A 17,597-nucleotide genomic window follows, 5' to 3' on the forward strand; every position below is an offset into this window, starting at 1 on the left:
AATTATCCAAGGAGGGGAACCTTAAATGATGATTTAGTGTGGCCGAAACAGTTCTTAGGGCCCTTTCTCTCTGGCACTCATCGAGGGTGGACGCTCCCCCTTCCTCTCCCTTATCTCTCCTGCTTGCTTTTTTGTCTTGTCTTGTCTTAACTTTTTTGTTGCCTCTTTTTGCACTACTCTCCAAATCTAAACATTGGAACTATTTAACTGATCTCAACGAAATTGACAAGATCTTGGGTTTGGGGGAACCTGCTTGTCTGACAACAGGACATCTGCTGATTGGAGTAAGCGTTGCTCTGGTTTGTCGACAAATTGGAAGTTGCTGGCAGTCTTGAAAGTACCCCAAAGCAGCCACAAATGATTGGAAGATGCGGGAAGAACTGTGGACACTCTTGTGATTTGGATAACATCGGACTGTCTGCCCCGCAGGATTTTTGAGGACCAGTCATAGACAATATAGAGTGAAAAGCAAATTTTATTTTCACTCGCATACAAAACATTCGAACTTGGATTGTCCCTGGCTTCGAGACTCTCCCGAAGGACAGTGCAGCGAAGACACAATAAACTGCCTTCGTCTCTCATGGACACACACACCTGCTGTTGTTTACTTTGGACTAGCGACTGCACAAGATCAAGGCCGTGGAACAGAGACACACTTTAGGCTTACACACACACATGCATCCAAAAAATATACGCCACACATACACACCCCAACTCAATGCCCTCGACGCAAATCCCATAGGGGTGATGAAAGATGGTCAGCGCCTGAGAGCTGCGGCCTACCATCATGACCCCGCCCTTCCCTCTGTTGCTAGATATCTCGAGATGTATGTTGTAATATGTCTATGTGCTTTGCTATGGAGGTTTTTTCCCACTCCAGACTGGGCCCCCTTAGGAGCCCAGTCTAGATTGTTATTTTTTTACTCACCCTTCCCCAGCGTTTTACCTTTTCCCCCATCTTTTACGAGGCGCCTTCCTGGCGACCCATCAGCGTTCCTGTTCTGTAACCCTGTACACTGTTTGTTTGTCTAATCTTGAACGGGTTGTACTTGTGCAATGACAATAAAGACCTATCTATCTATCTATCTATCTATCTATCTATCTATCTATCTATCTATCTATCTATCTATCTATCTATCTATCTTAGGCTAATTAATTATTCGTTTAATGAGTTATCCGGCTTAATGTAGACAGGGTCTTAGAGCCACAAAACCTATTTGATCACTATATTGAAGTTAATGCTACATATTTTGTGTAGCGTGACTAAAAAAAAAAGTCTAAACTTGCGCAGCAGCGATGTGGCAAAGGCTGTAATCATTGGCTTTTACGGTAGTACTTAGTTACTATTGTTTGTTCGCAACAAAGGAAGCTACCGAGCTACATCATGACAAGTTAAGTGTCATCTATGTTGCTGCTTCTTGATCTTAGCACTGCTTTTGATACCGTCGATCATAATATTTTATTAGAGCGTATCAAAACACGTGTTGGTATGTCAGACTTAGCCTTGTCGTGGTTTAACTCTTATCTTACTGACAGGATGCAGTGTGTCTCCCATAACAATGTGACCTCGGACTATGTTAAAGTAACGTGCGGAGTTCCTCAGGGTTCGGTTCTTGGCCCTGCACTCTTTAGTATTTACATGCTGACGCTAGGTGACATCATACGCAAATACGGTGTTAGCTTTCACTGTTATGCTGATGACACCCAACTCTACATGCCCCGAAAGCTGACCAACACGCTGGATTGTAGTCAGCTGGAGGCGTGTCTTAATGAAATTAAACAATGGATGTCCGCTAACTTCTTGCAACTCAACGCCAAGAAAACGGAAATGCTGATTATCGGTCCTGCTAAACATCGACATTTTTTTAATAATACCACCTTAACATTTGACAACCAAACAATTACACAAGGCGACTCAGTAAAGAATCTGGGTATTAACTTCGACCCAACTCTCTCCTTTGAATCACACATTAAGAGTGTTACTAAAACGGCCTTCTTTCATCTCCGTAATATCGCTAAAATTCGTTCTATTTTATCCACTAGCGACGCTGTGATCATTATTCATGCGTTCGTTACGTCTCGTCTCGACTACTGTAACGTATTATTTTCGGGTCTCCCTATGTCTAGCATTAAAAGATTACAATTGGTACAAAATGCGGCTGCTAGACTTTTGACAAGAACAAGAAAGTTTGATCATATTACGCCTATACTGGCTCACCTGCACTGGCTTCCTGTGCACTTAAGATGCGACTTTAAGGTTTTACTACTTACGTATAAAATACTACACGGTCTAGCTCCAGCCTATCTTGTCGATTGTATTGTACCATATGTCCCGGCAAGAAATCTGCGTTCAAAGAACTCCGGCTTATTAGTGATTCCCAGAGCCCAAAAAAGTCTGCGGGCTATATAGCGTTTTCTATTCGGGCTCCAGTACTATGGAATGCCCTCCCAGTAACAGTTAGAGATGCTATCTCAGTAGAAGCATTTGAGTCCCATCTTAAAACTCATTTGTATACTCTAGCCTTTAAATAGACCCCCCTTTTAGACCAGTTGATCTGCCGTTTCTTTTCTTTTCTCCTCTGCTCCCCTCTCCCTTGTGGAGGGGGGGGGGGACACAGGTCCGCTGGCCATGGATGAAGTGCTGGCTGTCCACAGTCGGGACCCGGGGTGGACCGCTCGCCTGTGCATCGGTTGGGAACATCTCTGCGCTGCTGACCCGTCTCCGCTCGGGATGGTGTCCTGCTGGCCCCACTATGGACTGAACTCTTACTATTATGTTGGATCCACTACGAACTGGACTCTCACAATATTATGTCAGACCCACTCGACATCCATTGCATTCGGTCTCCCCTAGAGGGGGGGTTACCCACATATGCGGTCCTCTCCAAGGTTTCTCATAGTCATTCACATCGACGTCCAACTGGGGTGAGTTTTTCCTTGCCCTTATGTGGGCTCTGTACCGAGGATGTCGTTGTGGCTTGTGCAGCCCTTTGAGACACTTGTGATTTAGGGCTATATACATAAACATTGATTGATTGATTGATTGATGGTTGATGCAGAACTTGTAAAGACTCATGACGGTGCCTTAAGAGACAGCGTAGTGACGACAGTAAACAGAAGCATAAACTAGCTGGACCCACAACAGAGGGATAAAGGAGGTTGCAGACTCCTGGTTTACATGGTGGTTTGTCGATACAGCGATGTATACACACTGACATGCTCCCTGTTTACCTTACAGGACCCTCACTTTTACCTTGTGTATTCACAAGGATGCCATTTCAAAGAGACACTTGAGGTGTCTGATATTTTGTTAGTTTTCAATGTAAGCTCTTGAACTATGTTCCTCTTTATAAGAGAGTTGCACACACTCATACACAAAGAAAATAGGTTCTGACAGAGACGTGCGCTACTTAGCACAACAGTGAATATAAATGTGAAGGATGGGATAAGAGGCTGATCCATGCGCATATAAATCCAGATGGACTGTGATGTATGAGAGCTCCGGGTGCCATTTGGGTCGCTTTTATGGATTTGATTATTTTTTATGCCCATCATGTTTGTCCATTCCGAATATGATACCTGTACACAGTGTTTTAAAAACGACACCCTGTGTCTTCCACTGGGAGCAGCAATAAAGCTTTATGACTTACTAATGACCTTTACAATCCACAATGTAATTTCCTCGTTGTCATCCTGTTGCTCGGCAGGCTCGTAGAGAGTCCCTTCCTGTGGTCCACCAGGTGGTGAGACGACGCTACTCCGGGCCTTTGCATCTTCCGCCACTGCGGAGGAGACACTCGTGTCAGGAGCACCCTTCAGACAGCCGGAGGTTTTCTGCAAGCTATGGCCTACCGCTGCACCGCCTGGAGGCTCTGTACCGGCGAGCGCTGGCCAGTCATGATGAACACCGGTCAGTAATGTAGCCACATATTAAGCATTTACAAGTAGTTCTATTGTCACGCCACCAGATCATCTTTCTCCCTATTGACCCACAAGCCTGAGTTGATACAGTACAGGATGGAACATCAACATTTGTGTTGTTTACACATAATAATACCAGTGTTTGAAATAAGAGCAGATACTATACAACAGGGCTATTCAACTGGCAGCTCGTGGGCCAATTCCGGTCTGGGAATGACACCAGGCCGTCTCCCGAGTTCATTTGAAAACTTGGGAGACAAACATTTTTGCCGCAAATTCCTAAAATCTAGCGGAACTTGGACCACTGTTTGATTGAGTAATTGAAGAATTTATTAGTTTTTTTTGGTACAGTTTCATGACAGTACAGATTCACTGGTACAAGGTCAACTAAAACTAAAAGGAAATTATTCAAAAAAGCCTGAGCTTGTTTCAATTGAAATTCTTTTTTTTAAACCATATAACATAGAAAACATACTGATAGAACACAGTACTTTGCAGAAAGTGTTCAAAAGACAACAATTACAGCAATAAAATAAAGATTTAAAATAAAAAAAACGTAAAAGGCTTTGTCTATTCCCAGTTACGGGTAGCCGCCGCCTGTAGGTTAAACGTGACTTGTTAAATGGGGTGGCATGGCGTGGTGGGTAGAGCAGCCGTGTCAGAAACCTGAGGGTTGCAGGTTCGCTTCCCGCCTCTTACCATCCAAATCACTGCCTCACACTGGTGAATAAATGAAGAATGATGGGTGGTGGTCGGAGGGGCTGTAGGCGCGAACTGGCAGCCACGCTTCCGTCAGTCTACTCCAGGGCAGCGGTGGCTACAAATGTAGCTTACCACCACCAGGTGTGAATGAATGATGGGCTCTCTGTGAAGCGCTTTGAGTGTCTAGAAAAACGCTATATAAATCTAATCCATTACTTCTGGTGTTGTAGTGGTGAACATCTTTTGTGTTTTGGAAGTATCTAGACCGGTACATGGGTATTTTAGTGGTATAGTGTATCTTGTACACCGGGCCTATTGAAAGATGTTATACTCTGTCAGCTACCAAGAGCTACCCCACGCTATAGAAATGGTTAGTGGAAAGGTGAGCCCTAGGTGGAAGGTTGAGTTGAAGCCTAATCAGTTTGTTTTATTGTCACAAAATCCCTTTTTGTCGGTTTTATTGTTTACAAACTCAGGAAATGAGATTCCAATATTTGTTTTTGCCTTTGTTGAGTTATTTTGCACGTCATCATAAATTTTGTAAGTAATAAAATAGAGTAAGGAAATAATTTAAATATCAATTGATCTGACATCCTAAGTTGTCAGTTATGATCCAAAATATATGTATTTAATGATCCTGAAAATGTAAAGTATGCACATTGTTATGGCCAATACTAGTCCTGTAACTATTTGATATTGGATTGATACCTAAATTTGTTGTAAAACTAAACAACAGAATAATAAGTGTTTATTACATTGTAACTAGGGATGTCCGATAATGGCTTTTTGCCGATATCCGATATTCCGATATTGTCCAACACTTACTTACCGATACTGATATCAACCGATACCGATATCAACCGATACCGATATATACAGTCGTGGAATTAACACATTATTATGCCTAATTTGGACAACCAGGTATGGTGAAGATAAGGTCCTTTTTAAAACAATTAAAAAAATAAATTAAGATAAATAAATTAAAAACATTTTTTTGAATAAAAAAGAAAGTAAAACAATATAAAAACAGTTACATAAAAACTAGTAATTAATGAAAATGAGTAAAATGAACTGTTAAAGGTTAGTACTATTAGTGGACCAGCAGCACGCACAATCATGTGTGCTTACGGACTGTATCCCTTGCAGACTGTATTGATATATATTGATATATAATGTAGGAACCAGAATATTAATAACAGAAAGAAACAACTCTTTTGTGTGAATGAGTGTAAATGGGGGAGGGAGGTTTTTTGGGTTAGTGTACAAATTGTATGTGTATCTTGTGTTTTTTATGTTGATTTAATAAAAAACAAACAAATAAAAAAACCTAAAAAAAAACCGATACCGATAATAAAAAATAAAAAAACGATACAGATCATTTCCGATATTACATTTTAAAGCATTTATCGGACGATAATATCGGACATCTCTAATTGTAATATAAGTGTAGGTAGAAGCATGCTACAGCAGAAAGTAACCAGATATTAACAGTAAATTAGCAAGTAGATTTTTGACAGTTTAGAGGAAACAATGCAACTGAAAATGATTCAGTATGTTACCACATACGTCAGCAGCTTTAATGATAGTTCTATTATCATTTATATGCCAAATCATTTATCGTGATATCATTTTTAGGCTGTATCGCCCATTCATAGTACTGTACACCAAATTTGACGTGACCCTTCAGTTTCCGTTTCTTACCAGTACTTAGTATGGTGTCAAGCAGTGGTCGTCCAACTTATTCACTGTTTTGTGCATTCTGCTCTATGTCTCAATTAGGGATGTCTGATAATGGCTTTTTGCCGATATCCGATATTCCGATATTGTCCAACTCTTTAATTACCGATACCGATATCAACCGATACCGATATCAACCAATATATACAGTCGTGGAATTAACACATTATTATGCCTAATTTGGACAACCAGGTATGGTGAAGATAAGGTACTTTTAAAAAAAATTAATAAAATAAAATAAGATAAATAAATTAAAAACGTTTTCTTGAATAAAAAAGAAAGTAAAACAATACAAAAACAGTTACATTGAAACTAGTAATTAATGAAAATTAGTAAAATTAACTGTTAAAGGTTAGTACTATTAGTGGACCAGCAGCACGCACAATCATGTGTGCTTACGGACTGTATCCCTTGCAGACTGTATTGATATATATTGATATATAATGTAGGAACCAGAATATTAATAACAGAAAGAAACAACCCATTTGTGTGAATGAGTGTAAATGGGGGAGGAAGGTTTTTTGGGTTGGTGCACTAATTGTAAGTGTATCTTGTGTTTTTATGTTGATTTAATTAAAAAAAAAAAGAAAAGAAAAAAAACCGATACCGATAATAAGAAAAACGATACCGATAATTTCCGATATTACATTTTAACGCATTTATCGGACATCTCTAGTCTCAATGGTTCCAAATTATTATAAGAGTAGCTTTTCTTTCAGCTGAAACAAGTCTGCCTTTTCTCCTCTGCCATCTCCAAGGCACTTTTCAACAGAGAACTGACACTCACCGGAAATTTTCTCTCGCACAAACCACTTTCCGTTCAACTCGAGAGATGATTATGTGTGAATATCTCACTCGATTAGCAGTTTCAGCCTGTCTGTCACCAACAACCATGCAACTATCGCTTTTATCTTTTTCTTGGTGTATACATACATTTCTAAAGTCTATAGTCAGTGAGTGGGTAAATCATTGGTATTTCAGTAGTGTTTTTTTATTTTGCAAAATGGCACAAACCATTTCAGAAGGCTACATTTTAGGAACTCTCAAACATTGTAGTTTTAATGCAACAACATATATACATTTTATATTTACTTTAGTGTTGTTGTGCAATAAAAATGCCACTTTTTCTGCGTTACTTTAAGTTTCATTCCGATCGCTACATGTATTTAAATCATCATTACGTTTATTTATATTCTGTTGATTACAGCTTGCAAAAAGACACATTCATTTGACTTTTTAGAGCAACTTCTTCCAGCGGGGACGGTCACATGACTCGGTTTCACCAATCCAACGCAACCAGTCCATTTAGAAACTATAGAAAAACTAGCAAAGGAATAAGGAGCAAGAAACCAACGTAACTTGTTGCATGAAGCAAACAAAACAGCCAGACCGAGTGTGGCGAGAGGCAGGAATAAATAGCTCTCTGATTAGTGACCAGGAGCAGGTGAGCGTCCCGACCACTAACCAGAGGCAGGTGAACATAATCAGCACCCATGGCAACGAGGAACACAAACAAGGGTGCTGAAACAGAAACAAGGGAATCCTAAATCTAAACAAAACATGATCCGAGCTAAGCATCATCACATATATGTCATCTGTGTTAGAATTCCACTTCCAATGAGAGAAACCTTGTTGCGGTAAGTTCAAAGTTGTAGATGTTTTTGATCTTTTAGCTGCGCATACGCTAACATTAGCGCTCTTATAACGTCACAAGTGAAAATGTGCGTCTTTTGTCATACACGCTTTGCAAAAAACTCATGATTCACGACAAAACGTCATAGATTATATATATTTTCCGGGCTATTAAAAACGCACAGGTATTTAAGCCGCAGCCACCAAGTTTGAGAAGAAATAAATATTTTTACTTATATTAGCCACACCGGACTATAAGCATTAGATATATATCGGCACAAAATAATTTGTAAATGTTTATTTACAGTATTCAATTATTTACATTATTGTTTCCAAATGGTGCCTGTCACATGACCGTAAAACGATTGATTAAACAAAACGGACATCATCGTCATGGACCCACTAGCTGCGGAAGCTAGCTCTCTAATCAGCTAAACAGACTCAATAACCCCACAATGACATTTTGGCGAATTTACGTAACTAAAACAATACAAAAAAATGCCATTGTCAGTTCATAATACTAACACAGACACTTGTAGACGTGTTAGCATGTTCGCTCATGCTAACTACGCTAGCATTATGGTGGCACATACATATATGCATGAAAACAATCCTACAGACCACACATGGGACGGTTTAGTAAATACAAATTGTTTTAGTTATATTGTAAAACTTACAAACCTTGCTTGGAGTGATGAATGGAGAATCCTTTCAAGCAGAAACGCTATGGACGAATACATGCAATACATTTTCAACCTGCAGTGAGCGAACTCATCCAAAAGATGGCGCCATAGCACAAACAATGACACACCTTTTCAGTGTCTCTGTCGGTGTTACATGAAAAGTATTTGTTGAGAACAAAACATTATGGGCTGTAGCGAAGAAAAATCCATAAATTAACTGCACAGTTTTATAAGCCGCAGGGTCCAAAGCGTGGGAAAAAAGTAGCGGCTTATAGTCAGGAAAAGAGGGTATATATTGTCTGTCTAGACGCAGTAACGTAATTGACCTTTCATTAAGACATACCCTACTTAGTTATTTTTATAGAATAGGTTGATTGGGAACACTAAATTGGCCCTAGTGTGTGAATGTGAGTGTGAATGTTGTCTGTCTATCTGTGTTGGCCCTGCGATGAGGTGGCGACTTGTCCAGCATGTACCCCGCCTTCCGCCCATGTGCAGCTGAGATAGGTTCCAGCACCCCCCGCGACCCCGAAAGGGACAAGCGGTAGAAAATGGACGGATGGATATGTCTGACAAACTTTTCCGTCTGCATTTCTGGAAGAAATAATATTCAAAGTCATTCCAAATTCAGTCAGAAGCAGCTAAAAGGGTCTAAAAGTTAACTTTTAAAGCCTTAAAGCCTGCTCAGTGGCCTTGTGGTTAGAGAGGTCCGCCCTGAGATCGGTAGGTCGTGAGTAGGGATGTCCGATAATGGCTTTTTGCCGATATCCGATATTCTGATATTGTCCAACTCTTTAATTACCGATACCGATATCAACCGATACCGATATATACAGTCGTGGAATTAACACATTATGCCTAATTTGGACAACCAGGTATGGTGAAGATAAGGTCCTTTTTAAAAAAATTAATAAAATAAGATAAATAAATTAAAAACATTTTCTTGAATAAAAAAGAAAGTAAAACAATATAAAAACAGTTCCATAGAAACTAGTAATTAATGAAAATGAGTAAAATTAACTGTTAAAGGTTAGTACTATTAGTGGACCATCAGCACACACAATCATGTGTGCTTACGGACTGTATCCCTTGCAGACTGTATTGATATATATTGATATATAATGTAGGAACCAGAATATTAATAACAGAAATAAACAACCCTTTTGTGTGAATGAGTGGGGGAGGGAGGTTTTTTTTGGGTTGGTGCACTAATTGTAAGTGTATCTTGTGTTGTTTATGTTGATTTAATAAAAAATAAAAATTTTAAAAAACACGATACCGTTAATAAAAAAACGATACCGATAATTTACGATATTACATTTTAAAGCATTTATCGGCCGATAATATCGGCAGGCCGATTTTATCGGACATCTCTAGTCGTGAGTTCAAACCCCGGCCGAGTCATACCAAAGACTATAAAAATGAGACCCATTACCTCCCTGCTTGGCACTCAGCGTCAAGGGTTGGAATTGGGGGTTAAATCACTAAAAATTATTCCCGAGCGCGGCCACCGCTGCTGCTCACTGCTCCCTCACCTCCCAGGGGGTGGAACAAGGGGATGGGTCAAATGCAGAGGGTGACTATCAGTGGTACTTTAACTTGAACTTTTAATGTTCACTCCAATTATTGAACTGACATAAGGAAATAATGCAAAATTATTGAAGTGTACACGAACACCTCGAGATAAAGGATTTACGCTGTACTCAATATGCATGTTTCTTTACTCAAATGTCGGTGTAGCCTTCACATTTCAGCCACCATTTTTATGACAGTTTATTTTCTCAAGGGACAAAACTATACAAAACAAAATGTGGTTGTACTTTAAAGCTGTTAGGGTACAGCTCGGAAAGCAGTATAGATTTACTGTCTTCTATTTATTTGTGTCTAAATTGCTGTCAACTCCAGTGAGTATCAAGATAATAGTCTTGTCTGGAGCCAAGCATGGTTTGTTAGCTTCATGGTCTGATGCTGCATGAGTTCTGCTAAATGACTTATCCTGTGACTAGGGATTAGTACCGTTTACATTTAAATCGATACATTAACAATTCAGGTACAAGGGTACTCAACGGTATCAATTTTCGATATTTCTGCGTCTGTTCATGTATCTAATGTGAATTTGTTTAATAATAAAATCCCATTTTTATTTTACATTTAACAGTGAGCTGATAATAATTGTGCTTTCCAGTTGATACATTTTGGTTTCTTGTACCGTATTTTTCGGACTATAAGTCGCAGTTTTTTTCATAGTTTGGCCGGGGGTGCGACTTATACTCAGGAGCGACTTATGTGTGAAATTATTAACACATTACCGTAAAATATCAAATAATATTATTTAGCTCATTCACGTAAGAGACTAGACGTATAAGATTTCATGGGATTTAGCGATTAGGAGTGACAGATTGTTTGGTAAACGTATAGCATGTTCTATATGTTATAGTTATTTGAATGACTCTTACCATAATATGTTACGTTAACATACCAGGCACATTCTCAGTTGGTTATTTATGCGTCATATAACATACACTTATTCAGGCTGTTGTTCACTATTCTTTATTTTAAATTGCCTTTCAAAGGTCTATTCTTGGTGTTGGGTTTTATCAAATAAATTTCCCCAAAAAAGGAGACTTATACTCCAGTGCGACTTATATATGTTTTTTTCCTTCTTTATTGTGCATTTTCGGCCGGTGCGACTTATACTCCGGAGCGACTTATACTCCGTAAAATACGGTACTTCTGAGTCTCATTTGCAGGTATTGTATAGTAGACTTGCATGCAGTTGCAATTCCAAGACGCAGGACGGCAGTGGTGTATAGGCTACGGTGTGTTGCCTAGTCAGGGAGTAGTCTTTGCCATTAAGCTGAATGTCTGTCTAGTCCAGGGGTCGGGAACCTTTTTGGCTGAGGGAGCCATGAAAGCCAAATATTTTAAAATGTATTTCCGTGAGAGGCAAATAATATTTTTTAACACTGAAAACAACTAATTGCGTGCATTTTTAAGTAAGACCAACCTTTTTAGAATATAATAAGTCTCGTATTCTTTTTAATAACATTGTTATTCTGAAGCTAACCAATAATAAATAAAGTACTTCTTACCATTAATTTGACTTCTTGAACAGGTGCGATAGAAAACGGATGGATGGATTAAAATGTATGAGATTGGTTATAATTTGAACGTTTTTTTTAACACTGTGATTACCAGCGGAATTATTAATTACTTATCGTGTTAAGCAATGTCAGCTAAGATTTATCTGAGAGCCAGATGCAGTCATCAAAAGAGCCACATCTGACTCTAGAGCCATAGGTTCCCTACCCCTGGTCTAGTCTTTTGTTGAGCCCCTACAAAGTGGTAATACTGTAAGTAATGTATTGTTGAAACTCTATGGTAAAATCGCGAATGCCAATATGTAGTATGTCTATGGCAAATCCAATGTGAACTAGCTACGAGCTAAAGCCTTTTAAAAGGGGTATCCTCACTGTATGTTGGAGTGTTTTCTATCAGGCATACTTGCTTTGTGGGCATGGAAAACTGCAACATTACCTAGAGGCAGTCCGACTCAGTCCGCTCTGAGTGCTGCTTGAGTGGTTGCTTCCACGCCCAGTGTTTGAGCCGGCCGAGTCTGCAACGGTACGTAAAGTCACTAAGGCATGGAACCAAGATATCGAAATATGTTGATTTTACGTAAATTGATACCCGGTAGTACCGACTAAATTTGGTCGGTGCCTATAAAATCCATAACTTAAACTTAGACTTAGACTTCCTTTTTATTGTCATTCAAATTTGAACTTTACAGTACAGATAAGAACTGTGACGTTAAGCCATAATCACAATGTATAATTTAATTTATTAGAGTGCACATTTGCCAGGCTATATACTGCCAGGGAGACTTTGTGGAAAATAATCATTTGCAGCTTCAGATTAATTCATTGGGCCACATTTTTGCTGGCCACTGATGAACATATAATCACTTGCACGGCTGTGTTGTGTTTAGCACATCAGCGTCACGGTTTGGAGAGGTTTAAATCTTTGTTGGAAAATCTCTGTGCGGAGTTTTCCTTTCCTACAGTTACTCTGACTTCCTCCCACATCTACAAAAAATACATGGTTTGATAATTGAACACGGATGTGAGTGTGAAATTTCCTGGGAATGCCGGCTTGCTCTTCCCCCTCCAAACCCTCCTGCGGAGTGGGATATGCAACATCGCGTTTTGAAATTTGCGCCTGGTAAAGTTGACTCTATGGGTGTTATTTCATGTCTCGAGCGCTTTCTTAATGTTAAAAACTGCATTTAAAAATAAAACAAACATTACGTTTACGCACCAACTGTATGAAAACATAGTATATCATTAATCATTCCTTCTTTGCAGATATTAATTTTTACCACGGCCAGGCCTGGAACCAATTTATAGCAATAAACGATTCGATTCGAAATATGCAACTTTTCTTTGACTACAATTGAGCATTCACTTACTGAAAATGCAAACGTTTTGCCCACAAACTTGTTTGTAGTCTTGCACACATCACTGCTAATCATGCTTTCCCTCCCTTTCTTGTCGATAGTAACCTTTCTAAGATGGTCAAGTCCGTATCAACAACATTAAAGATGTATACACTGACAACACTTTTGTCTCTTTCCAGCAACTTTGTGATACATTTTCACTCCCTAATCAACACTTTTTAGATATCTACATGTCCACAGTTTCAGGTTTTTAGGTTTTGTCGGAGGCAGATATTTACATATATCTGAATTTAAGTGTTACTTCTTTTATTTCATAATCATATTACAAAACAGCTAGTGTTTTTCTTCCAATTGTGGTCTTTTGGTTGTCTGCAAATACTCTGTGCTAACCTTGAGTGTGGAATGTAAGAAAAAGAGATACTCCTTCCTCTTATCTATCCTTATGTCCAGGTGCGGAGGACAATGGGCATGTGTTTGGACTGGAGGGACAAGACTGCGAGGGTGGGAGGGAGAGAGACTTGAGAGAGGAGAGGGGTTTTTCATTGGAGGAGGGCAGACCATCTTAGCGGCGCAATTGAATGTTCTATGCTGGACTGGTCTCAGTATATTTACAAAGCTTTGCAAATATATTACAAAATACCTATTCTGTCTCTGGTGGTTCTTCTACTCAGCTTTAAGTGTCGTAAAGAGCTTGGGAGCGACCTGCGACTTGAATTCCCTGGGAGGAACAACTGGTCCAAACGCAGCAGTTTCCAAACTTATCGACTTTTAGATGCTTTTTTGTCACCACTTCGGACTTCAAAAGGATCAATTACACGTATTCACAATCACATTTTTCATTTACACCTTGAGTCTCTGAATTCTGAATTTAAGTGACTTTGGGAGGGTGACTTAAAGTGGTGAAGCTGTATTTTCATTTCCACTTTAATTTAATTGACAGTTTAGTTAAGAAACATATTCATTATTAATTTAGCTTATTTATTTTAGCACAACATAATACATATTGTATGTAAATGTATTGTTTGATTAGTACTTCTTCTTCTAATCAGCCTGACCTGAGCCTAAGATTTATTTGTTCAATTAATAATAATCTTTGTGATTGACCCATGCTTTTATATCAATTGACAAGGTAGTAAACTGTAAGTAGGTTAGATATAATTTCTGAAAATGAGCAAGATCAAGAGTAAGATTACTAATTCAGTGTTAATATTTGATTGGTCCCCAGGCCCCTCTGTAGCGGAAAAGTTGGGCAACGAGGTCAACAAACTTAAGAACCCTTGCTATAGTGTTGTCCCGATACCAATATACAAAGTATCGAAATAATGTTGGTACCGGTACCAGTACCAACATTATTTCGCTACTTTTCGCTACTTTTCTAAATTAAGGGGACCACAAAAAGTTACATTATTGGCTTTATTTTTACAAAAAATCTTAGGTTACATTAAACATATGTTTTGTTATTGCAAGTTTGTCCTTAAATAAAATAGTGCACATACAAGACAACTTGTCTTTTAGTAGTAAGTACGGTGAAGTGAAGCGAAGTGAATTATATTTATATAGCGCTTTTTCTCAAGTGACTCAAAGCGCTTTACATTGTGAAACTCAATATCTAAGTTACATTTAAACCAGTGTGGGTGGCACTGGGAGCAGGTGGGTAAAATGTCTTGCCCAAAGACACAACGGCAGTGACTAGGATGGCGGAAGCGGGGATCGAACCTGCAACCCTCAAGTTGCTGGCACGGCCGCTCTACCAACCGAGCTATACCGCCCCGGTAAGCAAACAAAGACTCCTAATTTATTCTGCTGACATATGCAGTAACATATTGTGTCAATTTCCATTGTATTGTTTTGTCAAAATTATTAAGGACAAGCGGTAGAAAATAAATTATTAATCTACTTGTCCATTTACTGTTAATATCTGCGTACTTTCTCTTTTAACATGTTCTATCTACACTTCTGTTAAAATTTAATAATCACTTATTCTTCTGTTGTTTGGATGCTTTATATTACTTTTGGATGATACCACAAATTTAGGTATCAATCCGATACCAAGTAGCTACAGGATCATACATTGGTCAAATTCAAAGTCCTCGTATTTCCTGAGTTTATAAACATCCATCCATCCATTTTTTACCGCTTATTCCCTTTGGGGTCGCGGGGGGTGCTGGAGACTATCTCAGCTACAATCGGGTGGAAGGCGGTGTACACCCTGGACAAGTCGCCACCTCATCACAGGGCCAACACAGATAGACAAACAACATTCACACTCACATTCACACACTAGGGCCAATTTTAGTGTTGCCAATCAACCTATCCCCAGGTGCATAAATAAAAAAAAAAAACGATGTGATGCCAAAAAATATCGACGTAATCATAGTAGTATAGACTAGATGCGCTCCTCTACTTTGGTATCATTACAGTGGATGTCAAGTGTAGATCCACCAATGGCGTTTGTTTACATTTTGACGCCGGTGAGCTACGGTGTGTAGTGAAGCATGTTTAGCTATTCCTCGTCCTGCAGGGATGATACTTGTAAGAAACATACTTTATTTGTCGCCATGGAGGCGAGGATTAGTGATTTAGAACTGAACTTTAGCCGCTAGGTAGCTAGCCATGTCTTAAATAGTCATTCACATCGACGTCCCACTGGGGTGAGTTTTTCCTTGCCCTTATGTGGGCTTTGTACCGAGGATGTCGTTGTGGCTTGTGCAGCCCTTTGAGACACTTGTGATTTAGGGCTATATAAATAAACATTGATTGATTGATTGATTGATTAAAGCACCTCTTTCTGAGGGTGTTTCAGTGTTATAACTTCACCTTTATTGTTAGTTTTTAAGCCAAAATGCCTCCGTTCTCCCTTTTCTGTCTACACACTGTGTCCGTTTGTAAGTACTCCATGATTGTGCGCGACCGAACATGATCGTCTGCTCGTAAAACCAGCAATGACAAGACGTGACGACGACGGAGGCGCGGTGGACTGGTACTTTTCAGAGGCGGTATAGTACCGAATATGATTAATTATTATTGCGGTACTATACTAATACTAGTATGCCGTACAACCCTACCCTGCTATATGCAATGACCGTGCTGGGAACTGCAGATTTATTAGCCTTTGGCTACAATTTGGCACATTAACATTTTATATGTTCATTAATGTGAATTGTCCCATGTACTAGGGATGTCCCGATCCAGGTTTTTGCACTTCCGATCCGATACCGATATTGTTTTTGCACTTCCGATCCGATACCAATACTGACCGATACCGATACTGACCGATACTGGCCTATCCGAACATGTATTAAAGTTTAAAGTTATTTAGCCTACTTAGTTGTCAGAATCATGTTGAAAAGGGTTTTAGTACTCTTGATAACAACTAGCCAGCTGAATTAGGGGAGTTTGAATAATACACAATGGTTGGTAAAAGGAAACTGACCTGTTTATTCAAGGATAAACACAAAATAGACAAAATTATACATGACAAACAGAAATGGCATCATTGAACTAGGGCTGGGCGATATGGCCTTTTTTTAAGATTGCGATAATTTAAGGCCATATTGCGATACACGATATATATCTCGATATTTTGCCTTAGCCTTGAATGAACACTTGATGCATATAATCACAGCAGTATGATGATTCTATGTGTTTTGATTGATTGATTGAGACTTTTATTAGTAGGTTGCACAGTGAAGTACATATTCCGTACAATTGACCACTAAATGGTAACACCCGAATACGTTTTTCAACTTGTTTAAGTCGGTGTCCACTTAAATTGATTCATGATACAGATATATACTATCAGATATATACTATCATCATAATACAGTCATCACACAAGATAATCACATTGAATTATTTATCATCCGGGGTGTGGAGGGGGACGCCGGATGTAAGTGTCAAAAAGACAGCCAAAAGAGTTTGACATGAGAATAAATCTAAAGTTAAAATATAGGGTAGAAATGCACCCATTTGCAGGAAATGTAGTCTTGATTTTCAAAATGTTCTTTCAAGGCTTGCATGTCGACATTAAAACATTCTTCTTCATACTGCATTAATATATGCTACTTTTAAACTTTCATGCAGAGAAGGAAATCACAACTAAAAAAATCACTAATTTTTTCATACGGTGTTGATGTGGAAATTTTTGCCTCGGCATTTTGATGGTGTGGACGTGTGGCACCGAACGGAGATAAGCGTCTCGACAGACGTTACAATATTTGAACAATGATGACGAAAACTGTTTTCTCTGTCGTGTCCGTGTGTCAAAAATTGTTGTGCGCTTATTTTTTTATTTGATTTTGTGCGTGGCATAGATTTGCTGTGCGCAGAGGACGTTTGAGCAGGCGCGCACCTTAGCGGCTGCGCTAGCATCACAGCTAACGTTAGCCATGCTGCTACCTCTCTGCTGGGAGAGGACGACGTATGTGACGTGTGTAAGAAGTTGCGCTTGCTGTCTGTGAGAAGGA

At 39.2% G+C, this 17,597-nt stretch overlaps 1 protein-coding gene across 2 annotated transcripts in view; it reads left to right on the plus strand.

Annotated features, from left to right (window-relative positions):
* The window catches only part of LOC133616537 (3',5'-cyclic-AMP phosphodiesterase 4C-like), a 220,554-nt gene that overhangs the window by 51,945 nt on the left and 151,012 nt on the right, over window positions 1-17,597 (plus strand). For both annotated transcript variants that reach the window (XM_061975934.2, XM_061975930.2), the window contains exon 3: window positions 3,708-3,910. In XM_061975934.2, the coding sequence (XP_061831918.2) occupies window positions 3,708-3,910 (203 nt within the window). The remainder of the gene's footprint in view (window positions 1-3,707; window positions 3,911-17,597) is intronic.

Source organism: Nerophis lumbriciformis, linkage group LG14, assembly GCF_033978685.3.
Source record: "Nerophis lumbriciformis linkage group LG14, RoL_Nlum_v2.1, whole genome shotgun sequence".
In the NCBI taxonomy this organism is placed as follows: domain Eukaryota; kingdom Metazoa; phylum Chordata; class Actinopteri; order Syngnathiformes; family Syngnathidae; genus Nerophis; species Nerophis lumbriciformis.